The 22,527-nt window shown below is 35.7% G+C and overlaps 2 protein-coding genes across 2 annotated transcripts; both read left to right on the forward strand.

Annotated features, from left to right (window-relative positions):
* The first annotated feature begins 1,796 nt into the window (after positions 1-1,796).
* Positions 1,797-4,413, forward strand: LOC141835253 (UDP-glucose 6-dehydrogenase 5-like). Its single transcript, XM_074722689.1, has 2 exons — positions 1,797-1,957; positions 2,716-4,413. The coding sequence occupies exon 2, from the start codon at positions 2,731-2,733 to the stop codon at positions 4,171-4,173; it is 1,443 nt and encodes a 480-aa protein (XP_074578790.1). The 5' UTR covers positions 1,797-1,957; positions 2,716-2,730; the 3' UTR covers positions 4,174-4,413.
* Positions 4,414-6,096: 1,683 nt separating this feature from the next.
* On the forward strand, positions 6,097-16,259 carry LOC141835205 (plant intracellular Ras-group-related LRR protein 7). Its single transcript, XM_074722636.1, has 9 exons — positions 6,097-6,347; positions 6,946-7,015; positions 12,532-12,578; positions 12,724-12,832; positions 13,039-13,124; positions 13,507-13,597; positions 15,627-15,712; positions 15,825-15,911; positions 15,996-16,259. The coding sequence occupies exons 1-9, from the start codon at positions 6,246-6,248 to the stop codon at positions 16,104-16,106; spliced, it is 789 nt and encodes a 262-aa protein (XP_074578737.1). The 5' UTR covers positions 6,097-6,245; the 3' UTR covers positions 16,107-16,259.
* Positions 16,260-22,527: the final 6,268 nt, after the last annotated feature.

Genomic DNA, 22,527 nt, shown 5'->3' on the forward strand with positions numbered 1-22,527 from the left:
TGTTCTTTCCTTATAGTGGTCAATTGTAACTTTCTGATTTATCTCCGTATAAATATCTCTAGAGCATTTCTTTTAAACTCTAGGATATTTGCTCGCTCGAGCACTCGACTTAGCATCGCAGCTCATAAGGCTATGCTTGAGGCTATTGATGAATTTTATAATTCACAAGACAACATGACTTTCCACGAGAAATAGAACAATCAATATCTTTATAATTATAGTGTAAATATATATAATAATATTTAACTAAATTATCTGAATAAAAATAATACGGTGCTTTTGTGATAATGTTTGCATAATGATATAAAGAACCTTCATGAAATACCATAAGTAATTTTATCCAAACTTTTCTCCCTATTAATTATTTTATATTCCGTAAACTAGTGATATTTATCTTAAAAAATCATAAATTAATATTTAAAAAAAAGTAAAAACAAGAACACATAATTATTCATTCTGATCTATTAAATCTTTATTTCTACATTGCTTATTTCCTAAGATTTAAATCATCACATCACATGTGCAACAACTAACCTATGCTTCATTGCTAATCACTTTAATTATCTCCTTAATTGGTAGGTGGGCTCTTTTTTTCAAAGGACAATAATAATAATAATAATTGATATGGTGGAAAGCGGAAATTGAGAGAGCTAAGTCAGAGGTAAAGTCAAAAGTCAAGTGGAAGTAAAGATCAAAGTGGAACTATTTTGGTTGAATCTATTCAACTCCTTCAACTCGATCACCTAATCTCTCCGACTCGATTTGCTAGACTCATTCGACTTGTTATCCGACTCGGTCCATCAGACTCCTTTAGCTCGACCCCCAAATTCTTTTCGCTCGGTCCATCAAATTTTTTCAGCTCGGTCCACCCAACTCCTTTAACTTGGTCACTCAACCTCTCCAATTGAGTTTGCCAGACTCATTCGACTTGGTCATCTAATTCTTCCATCTCGATTCACTATACTCCCTCAGCTTAGTCATTCTTGGTTGGGGCATACATCCTCTGTGACTCACTGTGCTATTCTTTTCGGAGAATATAGGTAACATAGTTGTTTCTCCCGAAAGATACGAACAACCTAATCGTTTCTCCCGGATGATGTGAGCAACGTAGTCATTTCTTCTTGAGGACATGACAAACACATGCACCCCCTTTTGAAAGTCTATCTGCTTCTGCAAGCATAAGTACACGCACACAAACATTCCATTTCTTTTACTGATCTATTTTTTTCACCTCTTGTTAGCCCCTGTACTAACTTGAACATCAAAGTCGTTACATCAAGTCTACTCTCGGCGCTCATTCTAATCTCTGGTCAAATGCTACATACAACTCAAGCGACTTTCTTCATCGCTATAATCTCCATTTTCCTCTCCTTAGTAGTTGTCTCTTATTGATTCATCAGACCGCAATTCATGGTCATGAGTAATAATATTTGGTAGTTTCCGTCATTTCATCCTTAATAAAAATAGAATTATATCTATTCATAATAGTTCTTGCACATTTTACTGATTTTGATTAAAATTTTAAAATGATAATTTATTATTTTTAGAAAATAAATCTAAAAGAGTAGAAAAATTCAAATGCATTTTATTGTTTTTAGAATATTTGTTATAATTTTAAAACTTCATTGAATCGAATCCTAAAAAATAAGAAAAAATATAATAAATTCATGAAATTTATTATTGTTTATATAACAACTGATGTAATTTTAAGAATCATTATTCAATTAAATTTTACCTAAATAATAATTTATAAATTTGATTACCCCTATAATTTTGTGGTGCGGTCGTTGCCGGTGTCGTGGGTTGTCGCGGCGAACGGGCTCTCGCTGCTATTTAACCAGACGCGCACCCCTTCTTCCTCCTCCATTCTCCATCGGAAACGCGTCCTCTTACTCTCGCCGTCGTCCTTCGGTGCTCTTCCTATCCTTCAGATCTCAGATCTCCCCTGCGCCACAAGGTAATGCACTCAACTAGCTTTCGACTTTGCTGAGTTTCTTGGCCTGAGGCTGAAAATTTAGGCGCCTTGTCCAGATCTGTTGATCTTATGCAAAATATTCATAGATCTAGTGAGTCTACATGCTTCGGAATTGGGATTTCGAGAATATGATCCATATCCAGACATATCTCTGTTTCGTGAGTCGTAGATCTGAACATATCACAACATTTTGTTTTTCGGATCTGTGTATGCTGATCTCGAAGAAGATATTTTCTAATTAATGCTGCGAGTGTTCTAAAGTTGGGATCAAGGTTAATTTTTAGGGTCCAGATCCTATTTTATTTCTCTTCCTGGAGCTTGTAAATCTGGATAGATCTCAATAATTTCAATCTAGATGTGCGTCTTTGTTGCTTTGTTTTTGAACTTAGAAGGTAGGCATTGTTCGATAGTTATTTGATTGTGTGATGTAAAATTTGCCTTTCCAGATAGAAAATTTTCAGATCTGATCTCAGCTTTTGTAGAAATTTATATTTCGGCAACTAAAATCACAGTTCTCTGCACCGCGCTGTTTTCTTTTTCTTATTAATTTGATACACATTGATTCAACAAAGAAAATGGCAAAGGTCAGGTATGTTTTCAACGTTCCTGAAGAACGTCGCTGTATGTTCTTTGTAATCACATATTGCAGATTTTCTAATGTCTGCAAGAACGCTGATTCTTTCCATTTACTTTAATTTGCAGATACGACATACAATGCTAATTAGTGTCTCTTTTTTCAGATCTAGAAAATAAAAATGGTGAAGATCTGCTGCATAGGTGCCGGTTATGTCGGTGGCCCAACCATGGCTGTCATCGCTTTGAAATGCCCGTCCGTTGAAGTTGCTGTTGTTGACATCTCTGTCGCCCGCATTGCTGCATGGAACAGCGATCAACTTCCAATTTACGAGCCGGGGCTTGAAGATGTAGTGAAGCAGTGCCGAGGGAAGAACCTTTTCTTCAGCTCAGATGTGGAGAAGCATGTATGCGAGGCCGATATAATCTTCGTCTCTGTGAACACGCCAACAAAAACCCGGGGCCTCGGTGCAGGCAAGGCTGCTGACCTTACCTATTGGGAGAGTGCTGCTCGCATGATAGCCGACGTCTCCAAATCAGACAAGATCGTGGTTGAAAAGTCCACTGTCCCTGTCAAGACCGCTGAGGCCATCGAGAAGATTTTGACCCACAACAGCAAAGGCATCAACTACCAGATCCTTTCCAATCCCGAGTTCCTCGCCGAGGGCACAGCAATTCAAGATTTATTCAACCCTGACCGAGTGCTCATCGGTGGCCGTGAAACCCCAGAGGGCCGCAAGGCCGTGCAAGCACTGAAAGCGGTGTATGCGAATTGGGTTTCCGAGGATAGAATCATCACCACCAACCTCTGGTCCGCCGAGCTATCCAAGCTCGCTGCCAACGCCTTCCTCGCTCAGAGGATCTCTTCAGTGAATGCCATCTCGGCACTCTGCGAGGCCACGGGGGCAGATGTGAGCGAGGTGGCCTATTCTGTCGGGAAAGACACGAGAATTGGGCCCAAGTTCTTGAATGCGAGTGTCGGGTTTGGTGGTTCTTGCTTCCAGAAGGACATCCTGAACTTGATCTACATCTGCGAGTGCAATGGCCTTCCTGAGGCGGCCAATTACTGGAAGCAAGTCATCAAGATCAACGACTACCAGAAGAATCGATTCGTGAACCGGGTGGTCGCCTCCATGTTTAACACTGTCGCTGGGAAGAAGATCGCCGTGTTTGGGTTTGCCTTCAAGAAGGACACCGGCGACACAAGGGAGACTCCGGCCATCGATGTTTGCAAGGGACTTCTAGGCGACAAGGCCAAGATTTGCATCTACGATCCCCAAGTATCCGAGGATCAGATCCAACGCGATCTCGCGATGAACAAGTTCGACTGGGATCACCCCATCCACTTGCAACCTATGAGCCCCACTGCAGTGAAGGAGGTCTCTGTGACCTGGGACGCCTACGAGGCGACTAAGGGGGCACACGGAGTTTGCATCCTCACTGAGTGGGACGAGTTCAAGAAGCTGGATTATGCGAAGATCTACGAGAGCATGCAGAAACCTGCTTTCATCTTTGACGGACGCAATGTGGTCGATCCCGTCAAGCTCAGGGAGATCGGTTTTATAGTTTACTCGATTGGGAAGCCATTGGACCCATGGCTCAAGGACATGCCTGCTGTGGCCTGATAGGGAGTTCGGTTGGAGGTGTCAGAGATTCAACTTTCTTTTGGTGTGAAGATTCTGCATAGTTACGTTGTTGTCTTAATCTTGTTAGACGATATGATCCAGTCTTAATCTTGTCGTCCTGCTTTCATTCTTATTATAATTACATGGGTGTATGTGTGTGTTTTTTTTTAAAAAAGATAGTACCAGTATCTGTTTTTATCTCGGGACATCTAATGGAATTCTTTAATTTGGAAGAGCAAACACTTTTGTTTGTACTTCTGTTGCTAGAATCTTAGTATTATTGAGAGTGCCAGCTTGTTGAAGTAATAATTTTATATAAATTTCTCCGCATATTATGAATTTAATCTTTGAGAACTGATATCCTACGCGATTTATCCCGTGTGATCCATGTGTGACACCTCCGATCCATCACCGTTGCCGCCGCCGTCCAGCCACCGCCGCGCCGCCGCCGCCGCCTCGGGCCCGATTGACGCGCCGCTCGCCGGCGCTCCATCCGGCGGCGGATTTCGACCGGATAGTGATCGGAATTCGACGAATTTAGTTGGAAACGCGGTCGACAGTTTCAGACGTTGGATTCCGACGAAATTGCGATCGAATTCCGACCAAATCGCGGCCGGAGATCGACCGCAATTTCGCCGGAATCCGACGCCCGACACTGCCGGTGAAATTGCGATCGGATTCCGACCAAATCGCGGTCGAAGACCGACCGAGGAAGGACCGGCGTGCGACGAAATCCGCGTGCGAGCCACTGTCGGTCGCGTTTCCGACCAAATTCGTCGGATTCCGACCACTACCCGATCTGAATTCGGTGCCGGACGGAGCGCTGGCGAGTTGCGTGTCGATCGCGCCCGAGGCGGCGACCGACGGTGGCCGGACGGGGCGGCAGCAGCGGCGATGGATTGGAAATATAGTGCAGGGTGATCGCGCGGGATAGGTCGCACAGTTTATCAAATTTCTTTAATCTTTATCCTTTCTATTTTACATTACAATACTTTTGCTATACTGACTATTCCTTCATTATGAATGATGTTGGATGGTAAACTATAAGTAATTAGTTCGTAAAAATTAAATATTTAATTATAAAAAATTATTGTTATTGTTTATGAGTGTGATGCTTAGCTAACTTGCCTAAGATGAAGATAAAGGAGTCACATCAATGTAAAAATTTAGGAATAAGATGGGTTCTTTGATTAAAAAATCAATGTAAAATAAATATTTAAAGATTTATATAAAAAATTACTTTTAAAATTTGGTCCAATAATGATTAAAAATTAAAAGAACTATCAATAAAATAGCACCTCATCTCATATTTTATCCTTAAAAAAAATATTTTGTTTTCAAACACTATTTTAGTAGCTATTAGGCATAACCACTACAAAATTAAAAAAAAACTCTTCTACCTTTATTAAAATTATTATATTATATTAAAAATACTCTTATCAACTTAATTAAAATTACTTTAATCTAATCAAAATCATTAAAATTTAATTAAAATGGTTTAAATAGTAATTATAATAGTGTGTAAGTGATTTTGATTAAATTAGAGTGATTTTAATCAAGAATTTTAATATGAAAGTACTTCATGAGTAGTAATTCTGATAAGTTAAAATAATTTAATCAAAATTAATTTTTATTACAAAATTAAATCATAACGGTCAATAATTTGTAGTAGTTACGATCCTTAACTATTATAATAGTGTTGAAATAATTTTTTATATTATATTATTTGTGCATCTAATTATTATAATAATATTGAAATAACGATATTCTTGAGTTGTTATATTTGAAAATTTCAAGGTTATTTTTGTTGACGACTTTGAAAGTTGAGGGGCAAAGTAAAATTTTACATATGTGCGGGGGGCACGACTAAATTTAACCAATCCTCCGGCCTCCGTCCCTATTTTAAGTCGCCGGAAGGCGTCGAGGACAAGGGGGGTAGTTTTGCCCTCGAGTGTCGCCGTTCGCCGAGGCTCGAGGGGAGACATCACCGAACGAACCGAAGCGAAGCGAATCGGAGGCGAATCGACGAGCTCAATCTTGTTCCGAGCTGAGCGCGTTAGGACGCTGCTTTGATGGGGTGTTGCAACAGCAAAGGCGCTGGGGATTCGAGCGCCGGTCGGGTCGCCCGATGGAGATCGACCGGAATCGTTGCTCTGAGAGACTCCAAATTGAGAGTATGTTTTTCTATTCCCTTTTCCATTGGTTTCTAGGATCTTACAAAACCTTCCTCTTGCTCTGGCAATTATAGCTCTTGGTTACCGTCTGGACATGCAAGATCAAATCATTTAGAATCCAAAATTATATATTTCCCCCTGTTTTTCATGTTTTTCATAGATTATGGTTCTTGACGCGCTTTCTGGGAAGAATTCGGTCTTGAAATCTTAGAAGGCATGGTTTAGGTGGAAATTTAATATGATTAACTGCAAAGTTGGACATTCTATATCTTTGCCATTTTTACATGATGCAGTGGAAAATGAGTGTATGTTTTACTAAGAAGACAATTTTATGAGAAAAAAGATCATATGAAATGGTTTGTCTATGTATTATGCAATTGCCATTATATGTGTTTGTTAACTATACTCATGATTCATGCTACACTCATCAATTTACTTTAAGTAGAAGTATACATGCACATACGCCTAAAATTTTACATAAGAAATGAGTATGCAAGACAGATAAACCTTACATATAAGTTGATGAGTCATATTGCAAGAGGGAAAATTGACTACAATGCTCTTCTGATATTGCATTATGATAGCGACTCTTTTACAGGCGTTACCAAGTGAGATCCTTGCAGTGGAAAGTTTTGTTCGTACTCTTGATCTAACAAACAACAGAATAAGTAAGTGAAGGTTTTAACTTTTTCAGTTTCACTATATTCATGATCCTTGAGTAACTTAAATTATCAATTATGTTGATCATGACTACTTTATTCTACCAGTTCAAATGTTGTGTAAGGTAGTATCTCAGGTCACATTTTTAACACATTTAATACTAGTTCTTTGTTTACTAACAGTTTCACATAAATTTATTAATTGGTATGCAAAAACTAAACTTTATTCTTTTACTGTCTAAATGAACTGGCATAACCAAAAATATTGAAAACTATAATGAATGATTATTCCCTATTAGGTAATTGTGGACATTAGGTATAATTTCTTTTGAAGGAGATTATTACAGATTGTTCATATGGATTGTGATTACTTTTTTTTAGCAAGTTTTTGACAAGAAAAACGATGTTACATGATGTATGCCTATTGTAAACTTGATGGATGACCATGTATCTTATAATCCTAAACTTAGGAAGTTGGCCAATATATACTTATGTATCCTCAAATTTTCACCTCATGTATGGAAGGGATAGTTCAAACTTCACCAGTGGTTTGAATTATATTGGATATTTTTGAATAATCAACTTTATCAATCAAACACAAAATGCACTACTCTATAACATAAGTCTAATTGGCGGGCCACTTCTCTCACAATCTTAAACTACTATGAAATCTCTAATTTATAAATTTATATTGTTAGTGCCTCAAAATTTATTTAGAGCTATTTGTTAAAAAATAATTGATATTGTCAATAATTGAACACAAAGGCACCCTTCTCTAGTACCATGCATAGTTCAATTGGATGCTACATACCCCTAAACCTTGAATTTCTAAGAAATGTCAGGATTTATGAGTTGTTGTTAATGCATATATATTTGGATCTCCATTTGGAACACTTATTTAGAATGGTTTATGATGTTACATGAGTCAATCATTAATGTGAACTTAGCATTTTCATGAAGATGTTATCATGCCTATCAAGTCAATGAGAGTGAATCTGATGAGGGTTGAATTATATGTGAATAAAGTTCTAAGCAAATGAAGGACAACTACCATGAAGCAACACAATGGATGTGACTAGAAAAAGGAAACATTACATGATATATTGCAAAAATCTTGTCAATTAGCCACAACTCGAGGGAAAAGGTTTTATTATCCTTAATGGGTGAGCAACCTTGACCACTGAGTTTAAATACTGCATTCAGAAAGTTCACAAGAGGCATTTTGATGTTATATTTGACATGATTTGGTTAGGTCTTTCATAGGTTGAAGGCTCACTGTATATAGCAATTATGGAATGGGATTGAGTCATTCCGAGATGTACATGGCATCTAAATAATAACTGTTAATAATGTTACTTATCATTCTAAAAATAAATTTAAACATGAAGTGGTCATTGTTAATTTGATCTTGAGTAGCCTTGGTCTTCATAAAATGAGTTTATCTCTTATTCAAACTTTCTATGAGTTGACCGAGGGCCTAGACTGTGCATAAACTGATTATTGTCTTGAAGAAACAGGCATTACTCATGTTACAAGATAGAATGGTGAAGGTAGATAAATACACAATGAAGACGCTCTTGATACACAATATCAATATAACTTTGCAGCTTTCTGCATGAGATTGCTTGAAGAAATTGTTCATGGTGTGGATCAATGTGATAGCATATGTGTAAAACCTTAGTTGAACAATCAATGAGCTAGTGCTCCTATCTTATTTCTCTTGTTTTGATTGGATGGTGAGATTTGGATTCACAAAGTAGAGATTATCATATATATGATTACGGGCTTAAGTAGGAAATGTTAGCACATGGTGAGGCTAGTGGAATATCATCATGTATGGATCTCCTCCTATGTTGTCTTAGTTTGCTTTAGTTAAAGATGATTTTGTTTAGCCATCATGAGGATGTAAATCTTTGTAGGTGGAATATGGTGACATCCAAATATAGTGCCGCATTAGAAGCAGGAAAATTTGTTTTTTTAGCTTGATGATTTATTAGCATTTTGCAACATGGTTCTAGACCTATCTTTAGAATGTTTCTATTTTCTTATCTACCTTAGTTGTGACTTGTGACATTGGATGTCTAAAAACTTACCATCTTTGTAGATGTAGAAAGTAGGCAAATGTAGAAAACGTAGGAACATTTTGATTGATATGAATCTCTTGTTTTCTTGGCTTCTCAAGCTGCATATGATAGATTGTTTATATTTGGGATTGGACCAGTTTTGATTTGTCATATTTGTTCAAGGAAAATTATTACTTGTTGCATTAGGGTGTTTGGCAAAGTAACTTTTTTGGCACATTAATACTGTAACATAAGAAATTAATCAAGAATAGATTTCTAGAAAAGGAACATAAAATTGGAGACATAGAGAGGGAAGGAGAGGTTACCTTGACAAGGCAAGAGTAGGTGTTGTAATTGGTGTCCAGATTGTTGGTGGAGGTCATCTGTGGAATGCCTACCCACAGTGGTTGGGCCACTATGGAACAACTGGCAGAGATGGGGACTGGGATGGCCAAAGCGGCTTGGAAAATGAGAGATGAGGTAAGGTTTTGATGTGTGAACCTAAGAGAGAAGGCCATCAACAAGTTGGAGTGATTCAGAAAATAAAAAACAAAAAATTTTAGGCCTTTTTATCAAATCACAATGATTATTTTTTTATTGAATCAGGCGCATATATTTTTCTCTTATTGTCCTTAATTTTTACAAAATAAGGAATCAGTGTAGAGAAATATTATTGGGCATGCTCACAGTGGCGGAGCTTACATGGGCCCAGTGTGGGCAGGGCAGCTGCCCACACTGGGCCTAGAAAAAAATTATTAGTTCAGCATATGCATACCAATGCCAAGAATGACAAGGATATCAAATTTTATAATTGGTGTCAAGGTCTTGAAATGCTACATTTGTGGATTTTCAGTTTATGGTTAATTTGATTGTGAACTGAAATGAGACAAATTGTGTGAAGCAGCAATTCTCATCCATTCTGCTGTTTATAAAGAGATGTTCAGAATCAGGTGCATAACAAACATGGAAGCATCTGAATATTTCTTCAAGGGTTATGCATACAGGCAATAAGCTATCAGAGCCATGAGTCATATGTTTACATAGTGAGATGTAAAGTTAGCATTACTTCTGATGATTCATTTTCTTTCTTTTAAAATTATTATAAATTAAAATTTTAGTCTACTGCTTAGTATTATGTTTGGATTTCATACAATTTTAATTATTTTGTTTTCTATTGGATAATTATACTTCTATTCCCTTGACCTAGTATCAGAGCATATCAGAGTTGACAAGAATAATTTTTTGTGGATGGTAGTGGGCATATACATGAGCGCTTTATCAAAATTGAACATGTTATCAAGCATCCTTTGATTAAATTCCCCATTTGGAAAAAAATTCCTACAAATACGTCGTAGATGGGGATCGAACCGCGGGTCCCTGAGTTACAACCCGGATGTCCTACCGTTGCACCATTGCCCCGGGGACTTATCAGTGCTACAAACTCTCACTTAAAGTTGTCATTGATAATCTCTAAATATAATTTGAGTATGTCTAAATTGAGAGGACAAGATTTTGATGGAACAAGTAATATACAAGGTAAATTTAATGATTTTAAAACACTCATTTTAAAGGAGAACCCATGTGCATTTTACATACATTATTTTGACCATCAGCTTCAACTAGCTCTTATAGATGTGGTCAAGAAAAATCTTTCGATTTCTAATTTCTTTTGTGTTGTTGGTTATGTGGTAAATGTTGTTGGATCATCCTGCAAACGTTCTGATCTTCTTCAGGAGAAACATTCAAATTTTATTGTTGAGACATTGGAGAGGGGTGAAATTTCAAGTGGTCGGGGACTTAATCAAGAAACTACCCTTCAATGTGTTGGGGATACATGTTGGGGGTCACATTACAATTCTTTGATTAGCTTGATTTCTATGTTCTCTGCTATTAGTGATGTGCTTGAAATAATTTCAGAAGATAATTCCAATTCTCCTGATCAAAATATTGAGGCATTTAATTTATTGGAGTCAATACTTTCATTTGATTTTGCATTCAATCTACACTTGATAAAACATGTCTTAGGGATTTTGAGTGAATTATCAACGATATTGCAAAAGAAAGATCAGGATATTGTGAATGCAATGGATTTGGTACAAGTATGCAAACACTGACTCTAAAGTATGAGAGATGATGGTTGAGATTCATTTTTAGAAAAGGTTCATTATTTTTGTCAGCAACATTATATTGATGTTATCAAAATGGATGATATGTTCACATGTTAGGCACCGCATAGTCATCCCCATTGTAATCCACTAGAAGGGACAAATTTGCATCACTATCGTGTTGATTTATTCTATGGTGTTATTGATATGCAACTTCAAGAGTTAAATGATCTCAGAGGAAGGTACAAAGTTACTCCTTTGTGTAGTTTGTTTGTCTCATAAAACTCAATTTTGGCTTTTGACAAGAAAAAATTGATGCAATTAATTGAGTTTTATCCACAAATTTTTTAAGATTTGAGTACTTGATGATCAACTTGAAACTTATATATGTGATATACGTTCTAACAAAGCATTTCAAGGATTGAAAGACCTTGGCGATCTTTCAGAGAAGTTAGTTATGTCAAAGAAAAGTATGGTGTATTCGTTGGTTTATAAACTTTTGACATTGACATTAATTTTACCGGTTGTGACTGCGACTGTAGAGAGTGTTTTCTGTCATGAGAATTGCGCAATGAAAAGATAGGTTGCGCAATCGAATGAGTGATGATTGGATGAATGATAGTTTGTCTATGTAGAGAAAGATATATTTCTAACAGTTGATAATGAAATTATTGTATAAAGTTTCAAAATATGAATACTCAAAAAGAACAATTATAAGGTAATTATTTTGTAGTGTTTTATGATTATAAGATTTTATATATTTTTTACTTTATTAATTTTATTATATTATTGCCTATACTGAACCAAGATTCTAGCTCCACCTCTGCATGCTCATGATACAAATATCCACTAAAATGACAAAAATCCCATTTTCTATTTATATTTTAAACCAAATACGTCAATAAAAAGACCAAACTGCCCTTTTCTATTTATATTTTCATTAGTCGATGTCAAATGTCCAAAATACATTTGTGCCACATCGAGTTTTAATTGATTTGCTATAATCTTCTTGCTATTTTTGAATAAGCTCAAATAGGTTACAATTACTATGACCTCGTATTTCACATCTTGGTGAAATGTTGACTGTTTACATTTTGAAGATCTTCTTCCATTGGACTATGATTTTTGTTTTTTATTTTTTCTTCTGTTTTCCAGGCCAGCTATTTGGTCCATTGATTTTCTATATGTTTGGTATGATTTACTAAAAACAATTGCATTGCCTTTACTAAACTTAAAATGTGGATACAACAATGTGAATAATTAAATATTCTTTATATATTCTAACCTGTTAACTTTATTGCTATGTCTCTCTCAAAGAGAAATTTCAAACTTTAGCTATGTCATTGTCCTTTTGCAGATGAAGTAACACCAGAAATCAGTAGACTGGTTAATATGCAGCGTTTGGTGAGATTATCTCTTTATGGTTCCTTTTTTTGGCAAATCTTTGTGATAATTGAGTAATAGGAGAAAGTCTCCAATTATCAACTTTTGAGAGGCAATATCAGATAGAAAAACTTAACTCTCCCCATGGAATATATGCCCTTTTCAGGTTTTAGCCAACAATCTGATCGAGCAACTTCCGACAACAATTGGAGTTCTCCGACATCTAAAGGTCATCATACTTGATGGCAATCACCTTACTAACTTGCCTGAAGAATGTAATTTTCTTTTTACAGTTACTATATGAAGAATATGAAAAATAGTTTAAAGACTGATTTTCAAAGTCTTGGCCAGATAGCTTACACAAATGCTTTTGTTTCTTTTTTCTAGATTGAATAAACTCTTTACACTGACTAGATTGTGCTAGACTTGTTTTTGTATATTCATGGTTGTAATCTTGTACGGCATTCTCTTTGGTTTCCAGTGGGCTTTCTTTCCAGACTCGAGAAGTTATCCATCACAGGGAACTCATTGGTTTGTCTGCCCGAAACCATTGGAAATTTGCGCAATGTGAGCATTCTTGATCTACATAATTCAATATGAGAAAATACAATAAAGTTTCTTCAAATGCTTCACACAATCTGTGAATCTGTTTTGATGTGGTACCAAATTAGTGCTGGAGACAATCATACACTGTACATATGATTATGGTGGATCAATATGTTTCATTTAGTGTCTCATTCCTTTCTTAAAATACTTTGTTTTAAGAAGCATGTTTCTATGATAATGAGAATTGTTGCTTGTTCGGCTTCAATAATGGCATTGATGCTATGCCTATGCAGTTTCCATGATATTCAAGTTCAAGTTAGAACCATATGTTTGCGAACTTCAGTGGTTTGTAGGTTGTCTATGTCTTTCTTGTGCCACTGATCTGTAATGCAAATGATCACAGCTGGTGTTGCTAAATGTCTCAAGTAACAAGTTGAAGTGCCTTCCAGATTCAATTGGAGGGTGTATCTCCCTTGAAGAATTACAAGCAAACGGTAGTTTTCTTGTCATATTGAATATCACTTTTATGATGAATTGTAGACCCTCATCTTTTTCCTCATAGATTGATAATTATGTTCTTCAGACCTAAGTTTGTTTCTCATTCTAATTTATACAATTTTGCTGCATATGATCTGCTACCCTTATTTTGACCCATGTAGATGTGTATATGCCGCAAGTAGATAGGGATGACAAGTGGCGGTATTTGTAGGATGCTTCCACCTGTCCAACCCTCTTAACATGGGTTCAAATACCTAATCATCTTTGGAGTAAGTTCAGATGGTTATATTGTATTGACAAATTGTATTCGAGAGAAATTTGGATTTGCTTAAATTCATTACAGGTATTCCCATTTATCATATATAGATAAGGTTCACTAATAAGAATTCTCAGACTAGACCCTACCAGTTGCAAGAACTTTGACATCAACTAAGGTCCCACTTGACCTCTAATTTTTCTACTTTATGAAGGTTTGTAATGGAGTTTCTTTATGCCCCTTGGTAGGATCAATGCTTCCTGAAAAGAATCAAAGGATAAATGTAACGAGCATAGGGGGTTAAAGGTGGGAGGCCTTGTATTTCATGTATAAGCACGATTTCAATGCCAAGTTATCAAACAAGCAGTGCAAGAGTCTCTTCTACACTGGCAAAGGATCCATGTGACAAAAATGAAGTTTATTAGTTGTTCTTTTTTAGGAAGGTGAGTATAAGATTCAAAGCATTGTTGATATGTTTTGCAACAAGATTTTTGTCCTCTAGCAAGTGAGAATGAAATCTATGTGGAGATATAATAATCTAGATGAAGTGAACTGAGGCCTGGAACACATAATCAGGAGTCTATGGAAAAAACAGAAGGATACAATGGCGTTGACCACAATAAATCTTGTGTTATTCAATGAATTATTGCTCTAGGTGATCCAAGAGTGGATGATGATTCCTACGTAGAAGAAACTCAAAGATTTTTTACATTTTTATCTAGAAGTTTCACCAACATGTTGATATTCAAGGCTCTGATACTGATACCTTGAAGGTAAACTCAGTTTGGTTTGAAGAGATCTAGAGAAAGTTGAGTCATGGAGGACATTGTTGAGAGACCCAGATGCTGATTGATGCTGGACTTAGCACACCATTGATGTTGGGATAACCCAAGATATTGAGTGGCGTTGACATAGCACACCATTGATTTTATCTTTGAGACCTTAGATTTTATCCTTACCTATTCTTGAGATCTTATAGCTTCCTTTTGTGCATGGTATTGTTTAGTTGGCAATGTGGACTAGTGGATGTCTCTATATTCTCTTATAAATAAATTAAGATGCGAGACATAATGTGTATCTTTGGACTTATGCCTAAAGTTGTTGAGTGCTATGCTTGTCTCGATGATAGTTGGAGAGGAAACGAGAGGTGACTGCTTGTGGAATCTTCTAGTTTGTCTAATGTGTGACGTGAACCAAATAGTGGCGAGTGCTCAAGAGCAGTGTATGCCTATGTATCTCTTTTGAAAGATTTCCTCTGGTTGAGGTCTAATCTGTTGAAATGTTAGTATTTTCTTATCGTTAATGCTACTTTTAACCATACAAGTGTCGATATGTTTTCACTATGCTAAAGTTAGAAGTTCTTCCATGTCCACAATGAAAAGTTGAAAACATTTTGATCTAATGGTTTCTTTCATGTGTTTTCCCTCTTCTATTTTCAACGAGCGATTTTGGTTTAGGCGCTCAATTGGAAATTCATCATTGAAATGGTTTGGTAGATACACACAATCTCTTCCCAAATTCAACAAGGTAGGTTCAAGATATTTCCATTTTAATGAAAATCCTATTCTGAATGAACTTGCTCCCACTTCAGAACATGCTTTTCATGAGTATTTACTTGTTGATCGTGAACTTTTATTAAGTTTCACGCTTGTATTAAGCAATGTTTGAAACCTGGACTAACCGATACTTGCGGTACTGTCTGAATTAATGCAAGTTTGTCTTGGAAAATACTTCTGTGCCTAATATTTCCTTTTCAAATATATTTGCAGCCAATGTAATAGAAGAATTGCCTTCCTCAGTCTGTAGCCTTGTTCATTTGAAGTTGCTTTCATTAAACAACAACCTTATTCAGCAGGTATAATGAACCAAAATAGGTTCACAAAAACCAAAATATTTTGTAATGCTCCTTTTTGAATGATTGTTTCGTAACAAGATATCTGAATGTATTGATTCCCTGGTGTCTGCAGCTTCCGCAGGATCTTCTAAAGAGCTGCAAAGCTTTGCAGAATGTTTCCCTTCATGAAAATCCAATATCCATGGAACAGTTCCAGGAAGTCAGTCCCAAAACATAGTTTAGCTGTCTGATTTAAGTAATTGTATTTCTTGATAATGAAAAGTTCAAATTAATTTGGATGCAGATGGAAGGATTTCAAGAGTTCGAAGCAAGGAGAAAAAAGAAGTTCGACAAGCAAATTGATTCAAATGTTATGATGAGTTCGACTGGACTAGATGAGGGCCTTGACAAATAAATTTTCAGGATATTTAACTAAACCAAAGAGACTGTGATTGGTTCTATGGTGGAATGAGATGACATGAAATGAAATGATACAAGAGCTTATTGTATTTGATTTAAACTACAATGGAACGGTTTTGCAAGATAAAGTTGAATCAGCAGCAACTTATACTTGAATTCAGTGCCAATTTTTTGAGATGTGGCTTAAGTTTAACTCTATTTTTAACTTGTATTTTGTTTTCAATTTTCATAAACAGTCTGTTATATTTGTTAAAACATGTACTTAGTGTAAGTGGAATTTCTTCTTTGTATGTTCGACTAAATCTCACTTAATAATGCAGGACCTTGGAGCCTCCACGGATGTGGTGGAGTGGTAGAGTACTCAGGGGAATAAGTAAAAAGTTCGAATCTCACTCGCAATAAATATTCTGAAGGTTTAGTGTGTATAAGCTCCAGATTAATCAGGTGAAATTCATTTGAAGTGTTCTTTCACCATGTCTTTTTAGATCTAACATTACAGGATGATTTAACTTCATATATAACTCACTATGGAAAAAAAGATTATCTATGAAATTGCATCAAGTCAAGTCTAAAATAAATTAAACTGTTGAAATTGATTCTTCAAATTTGATTTGATTTTTTTATGAGCTAGATCTTAGTACAAATTTGATATGATATGAGCTTGATTTGTTTAGATATTAATGAGTTCCCAATTCGAACTTGTTTGAAAATTTTACGATTGTAAATTTGTTTGCTTGATTATTAAATTTGATAATAAATATTTGTTTATTTATTTAAATTTATTTATTTATTTATTAGGTTGATAAGAGTTTTATTGATGAATATATTCACAAGATTTATTTATTTGTGAAAATTCAATTTATAATTTTTATTTATTTATTTTATAACTTATGTATATAGTTCTTTGAATTAATTAATTCTAGAAATGATCAATCCGGTATTATGGAAGTTTTCCATCGATCTCTAAGATAAATTCAGATAGCGCTCATGTTATTGGACAAATGATGACTAAATCTTCGCAATCCACCTCTTGTTGAAGCTAGTCATGTTTCATCGAGTATTTGACCATGACCCACAAAGGAATCCATATTTTTCTCAATTCAAATATTCAATTATGATCCAACTCATATGTATTCCATGATTTACCCATCAGAATGATAGTTGAGATTTGATTTGTGATATTTTAAGTATTCTCCATGTATCTTTATTATTGCACCATGCCCCAAGGGGCCACACTTATTCATCTATATGTAAAAAGAAAACCGGCTTATTTGATCACGTGAGTGACGACCACTCACGTGACAATAGGTTGTGTGATTTTTTTTTTTTTTCTATATGTAAAAAGAAAACCGGCTTATTTGATCACGTGAGTGACGACCACTCACGTGACAATAGGTTGTGTGATTTTTTTTTGCCAGCATTAGTATTTTCCTCTCTGTTCTCAAATATTGCCCTCAAACGCCGCGACCAAAGTACTGTCGCGGGAACAAGCCGTTGATGGAACAAAGTACTGCCGTCTGATCTGGACCAGTCTTGTGGGGATCTGACTGGTGGCCGGATGTCCGACGCCTGTTCATAATGATGGGACGTCGTCTCCTCGCTTCGCCCTTTTATCTACTGTTCCTTCCACTCTTCCGTCGTCTCCTCGCTTCGCCCTTTTATCTACTGTTCCTTCCACTCTTCCGCCATAAAGGACCGTGCCATCACGTGCTCCCTCTCTCTCTCTCTCAATCTATCGCTCTGTTCCTCTTCGTCATACTGTCCCAATGTAGTACCTCTCCCTCCGTATCCACTCGACGTGCTCGCGAGGGGTGGAGTAAGCAGCAGCAGCAGCAGCCATTAGAGCAAGAGCAGGAGCGAGAGCGAGAGCAAGAGTGCAACAGCAGCAGCACAGCTATAGGAAGAAGCTGAAGTGTTAAGTATTGGGAAAAAAAACCCCACTGCCACAGCCCTACCGTAGCCATGCCTCCACCATCCCTCCTCTCTATATCTCTTTCCCTTCTTCTCGTTCATTCTTCCTTCTTCTCTCCTGTTCATCTCCTCTCCCACGGCGTGACAAGAAGAGTGGAGGTCGTACGGACGCGGAGAAGTTAACGTCCAAAATTATTAATTCTAATTTTATTTAATTTAAATTATAATCAATTATTAAATAATATAGTATTACTATCACATCAATTATAAAAATTTAATTATCTTCACCAATCTATTAATAATAAATTTTAATTTTAATTTTAAAAATAAAATTAATAAATTATATTTATTAATTTTATTAAAATAATTATTTTAATTAATTATTTTATTAAAATATATTTAAATTTATTTTAAATTTAAAAAATAAAATTAATAAATTATTTTATTAAAATATATAAATTTATTTTAAAATTTAAAAATTAAAATTAATAAATTATATTTATTAATTTAATGAATTATTTTAATGAATTATTTTATTAAAAAATATAAATTTATTTTAAATTTTAAAAAATTAAATTAAAAAAATTAAATTTATTAATTTTAACAAATTATTTTATTAAAATAATTATTTTAATGAATTATTTTATTAAAATATATAAATTTATTTTATATTTAAAAATTATTTATTTATTTTTATATATTATCAATTTATTATAATCATTAATAGTATTAATATTAATATTTTATTTTATTTTAAAAATAAATTAAATAATAGTAAATATTATACTGATTAATTTTTATTTTTTAAAATAAATAAATTAAATTAAATAATATTAATATATTTTATATATAACAATTTAAATCAAACGTATTATTATGATTACTTGGTAATCATGCTTAACGTGGAAGGGGTGGACAAAATATGAACAACAAAATTATTAAAAAGGGAAAAACATAACTACAAAATTTTGTGGTAAAGATGGATTTGTAGAATTTAATGGAGCAAAGTGTGACTATGAGTATACATGTGAGACACATATAGAAAGAGAATGATGTGTCCTGCTAATGAATTGTCAATTCTCACTAAATATATAGCAACGATTTTTTTTACCCATCTTTTTATTATATATTTTTATTATAAATAAAATCAAAAAAAAAATTATGAACACCTCTAAAATGTTCACCTCTTTGAAGAAAAGATATTTAACCATCATAAAAATAATAATAATAAATTACTATAACAAAATCTTTAATAATGAAAAACCCTATATATCTAATATGATGGAATCTCTAGATCGATACATGGTGACCGTTGAAATATCACATGACTATACAATAAAAAATAAATCATTAAAAAAGATCAGATAATATTTGAGAGGTGGATAATTGATAAATTTATGTGTTCTCAAGTTTTGATGATAGTCACCTTCAAAATCTAGAACCTAACTTTTGTCCTCGCTCGTCATCAAATGCCAATCTTATCTTGATCTCCGCACTCAATCGGTATCATGCACTGATCTCATATCGATCTCAAGTCTCAATCTCGAATTCCGATCTTAACACTCACTTGACATCATACATCGACGCTATCTCACTCTTGAATCTTGATCTCAAGTTCCGATCTCGAGATCCAGACTCAAACTTCATAGCGTTTATATCAAAAGTATTCGATATTTCAATTTTTTGATGCATTAAAATTATAAAAAAATTATATTTGTCCAATGACTCATTAAATTTTTTGATATTTTATTATTTTAGGATATATCAAAAATATCAAAGATATTGATACATTCGATATCTATTGAACCAATAGATACTATATATATCGAAATTTTTAATATTTTGCTCGCCCGTCGTCATTGCTACACGAAAATTAATTAAAATTTACTTAATTAAATAATCTACTGTCTTAATCTTTGCTGTTCATCATTTTTTATTTTTTGGCCAATCTTTAAAATATTGTGTTACGTATTGTCATTTCAATCAATCCAAATCACGATATGTTTTGATTTATATTTTTCGATCATCAAATCATGCATTTATTAAATGAACTATTGATTAAGACTTAAAGAGACAGGTGGGTCTTAAATATTTTACTGATAAAATCAAATATCTAATCAAGTGATTATAGCCATCTAATTCCATAGCTACGAGAGCAAGTTGACTTTTACGATGGAGATTGACGGCCACTATAACTGTAGCATATAGAAAGGGAATGATGCTAATGAATTGCGAATTCTCACTAAATAGATAGCTACCATTTTTGTTAGTCATCTTTTTATTATATACTTTTATTATAAATAACATCTAAAAAGTTCGATCTTCAAAAGAAAAAATGTTTAACCATTATAAAAAACAATAAATTACTATAACAAAATCTTTAAGAATGAAAAACACAAAAATTAAAAGACGCGTCTAGGACTTCATCGGACGCCGCCCAAGGTAAGAAGCAGGCTTGGAAGCAACCGCCCAATGTGTCGGCGAAGGCGGGCGCCGCCGTGATTGGGGGAACCGCGTCTTGGCCCGCTCTCTCCGAGTCCGCTAAACCCTCCCCCAAATCATCCTTGTCCGATGCTCTGAAATCCCTTTCTGATGCACCGCTTTCTGCGCCGGCAGTGAGATTTTCCTGATTTTGGTTCAATTGCATAGGGCTCTAATGGCATCGATCTGAGCACCTGTGCATGCTGCTCTGGTAATCTATTTTATGGTCTACCTAAACATAAAATTACCTTTTCCTCCTAATTTTTCTATTATTTTTGAATTTGAAAAATGTTTATTAATGTCACATCTTTGATTTTTTTCAGCGAAAAATCCGGTTCTTTCCTTCTCTCACCCTTTGTGTTTCGTACAAAATGCTGCAACGGAATGGTGTTCCTCTCCTGATAATGATGGGCATGTGTGAACTTCTTTCAAAGTTTATAGTCCTTCAAGCCTTTCTTTTTACGTGAACATGCTTGTATTTATACTTATGTTTAAGCTACTACTTATGGCACGCACCGCGCAACGCGCGGTGCATGTACCACCTGCTAGTATGGCAAAAAGTGACTTGCTCACCCTGGACATCCCTCAATATGGCCCATAGCCATTTGATCACAATTCTTATTCATAAACATTATCAAAATCAACACACACACACACATATATATATATATATATACACAGAAGGGCTATCCTGAGCACCTCCATCCTGAGCACCCGTGAGCACCTCCATCCTGACCGTTAATCCGATGGCGCGCTCAAAGCTCAGCCGACCGAAAAATCCCGCCAGTGTTTCTCCTGGACTCGCCCCCCGTTCATCGCCGTCCGACCACCGTTGGCCGCCGGACCGGACCCGTTGGAACCGCAACTCGCCGGCGGTCCGGCGGTGGCCGGATTCCGGCCGCGATTTGGCCGGAATCCGGCCGGATTTCGGCCGGAATCGGCCAACAGACACTGTTGTTCGATTCCGGTCGGGCGCGTCGACCGCGGCCGGTCTCCGGCCGTGATTTGGCCGAAATCCGGCCGATTTCGGCCGGAATCGGACAACAGTGTCTGTTGGCCGATTCCGGCCGAAATCCGGTCGGATTCCGGCCAAATCGCGGCCGGAATCCGGCCACCGCCGGACCGCCGGCGAGTTGCGGTTCCAACGGGTCCGGTCCAGCGGCCAACGGTGGTCGGACGGCGATGAACGGGGGGCAAGAAGCGGCGGAGGTCCGAGGAGAAACACTGTTCAATCGGGATTTTTGGACGGCTGAGCTTTGAGCGCGCCATCGGATTAACGGTCAGGATGGAAGTGCTCACGGGTGCTCAGGATGGGAGGTGCTGAGGATAGCCCTTCTGTATATATATATATATATATATATATATATTTTAATTTTAATAATTTAATTAATTTTATATGTATTGAACTAATATAAAAATAAATATTTATCAAATTTATTTATGAATATTTTATTTATTTACCACCCTAATATTTAAGTTATATTTAAAGGACATTTAGGAGATGGAAAAACAAAACAAAAAGTGAATGCGCCTTTACATAATTAGTGCTTCACTTAAACTTCATTTTTTTTCTCAAATTGCGAATTCAGATGAGTTTTCCAAAAACAAACAACAAAACAGTCAACTGCAACCGTTGCATAAATACACATCATGCCTTGATTCACAAGGACTGTAAAACAAGTTGATGGTAAATACAACAATCTGTATGCATTTCTAATGTTAATTTGCGATTGAAGTTTGTTTTGGATCATACAAGCGTTTTGAGCTAAAAGATACACTCTTTGCTTCAGTCATGTCTCCATCATCATCATCGAAAAAGGTGGATCTACCACCTCAGCACCCTCCTTAGAACGGACCCTACAAATATAGAGAGAGATAAATTCAATTACACGGATACACCCTATAAGTATGGAGAGAACTGTTATATCAAAAATATTATATACCCACCGTCTAATCAGGTATCCACCATCTAAGCTAGCCTGGGGGCTCCATCTTCCATCTTCAAGTGCTCTTATTCAATCAAG

Source organism: Curcuma longa, chromosome 9 (genome assembly GCF_044706935.1).
Source record: "Curcuma longa cultivar G26 ecotype Majalengka, Jawa Barat chromosome 9, ITB_CL_G26_1.1, whole genome shotgun sequence".
Classification (NCBI taxonomy): domain Eukaryota; kingdom Viridiplantae; phylum Streptophyta; class Magnoliopsida; order Zingiberales; family Zingiberaceae; genus Curcuma; species Curcuma longa.

Bases quoted from the DNA above. Each gene is read 5' to 3' on its own strand.
- LOC141835253 (XM_074722689.1), top strand. From the start codon at position 2,731: ATGGTGAAGATCTGCTGCATAGGTGCCGGTTATGTCGGTGGCCCAACC.
- LOC141835205 (XM_074722636.1), top strand. From the start codon at position 6,246: ATGGGGTGTTGCAACAGCAAAGGCGCTGGGGATTCGAGCGCCGGTCGG. The intron at 12,833-13,038 runs GTAATTTTCTTT...TTTGGTTTCCAG, and splicing joins TACTAACTTGCCTGAAGAAT to TGGGCTTTCTTTCCAGACTC. The intron at 13,125-13,506 runs GTGAGCATTCTT...AAATGATCACAG, and splicing joins CCATTGGAAATTTGCGCAAT to CTGGTGTTGCTAAATGTCTC.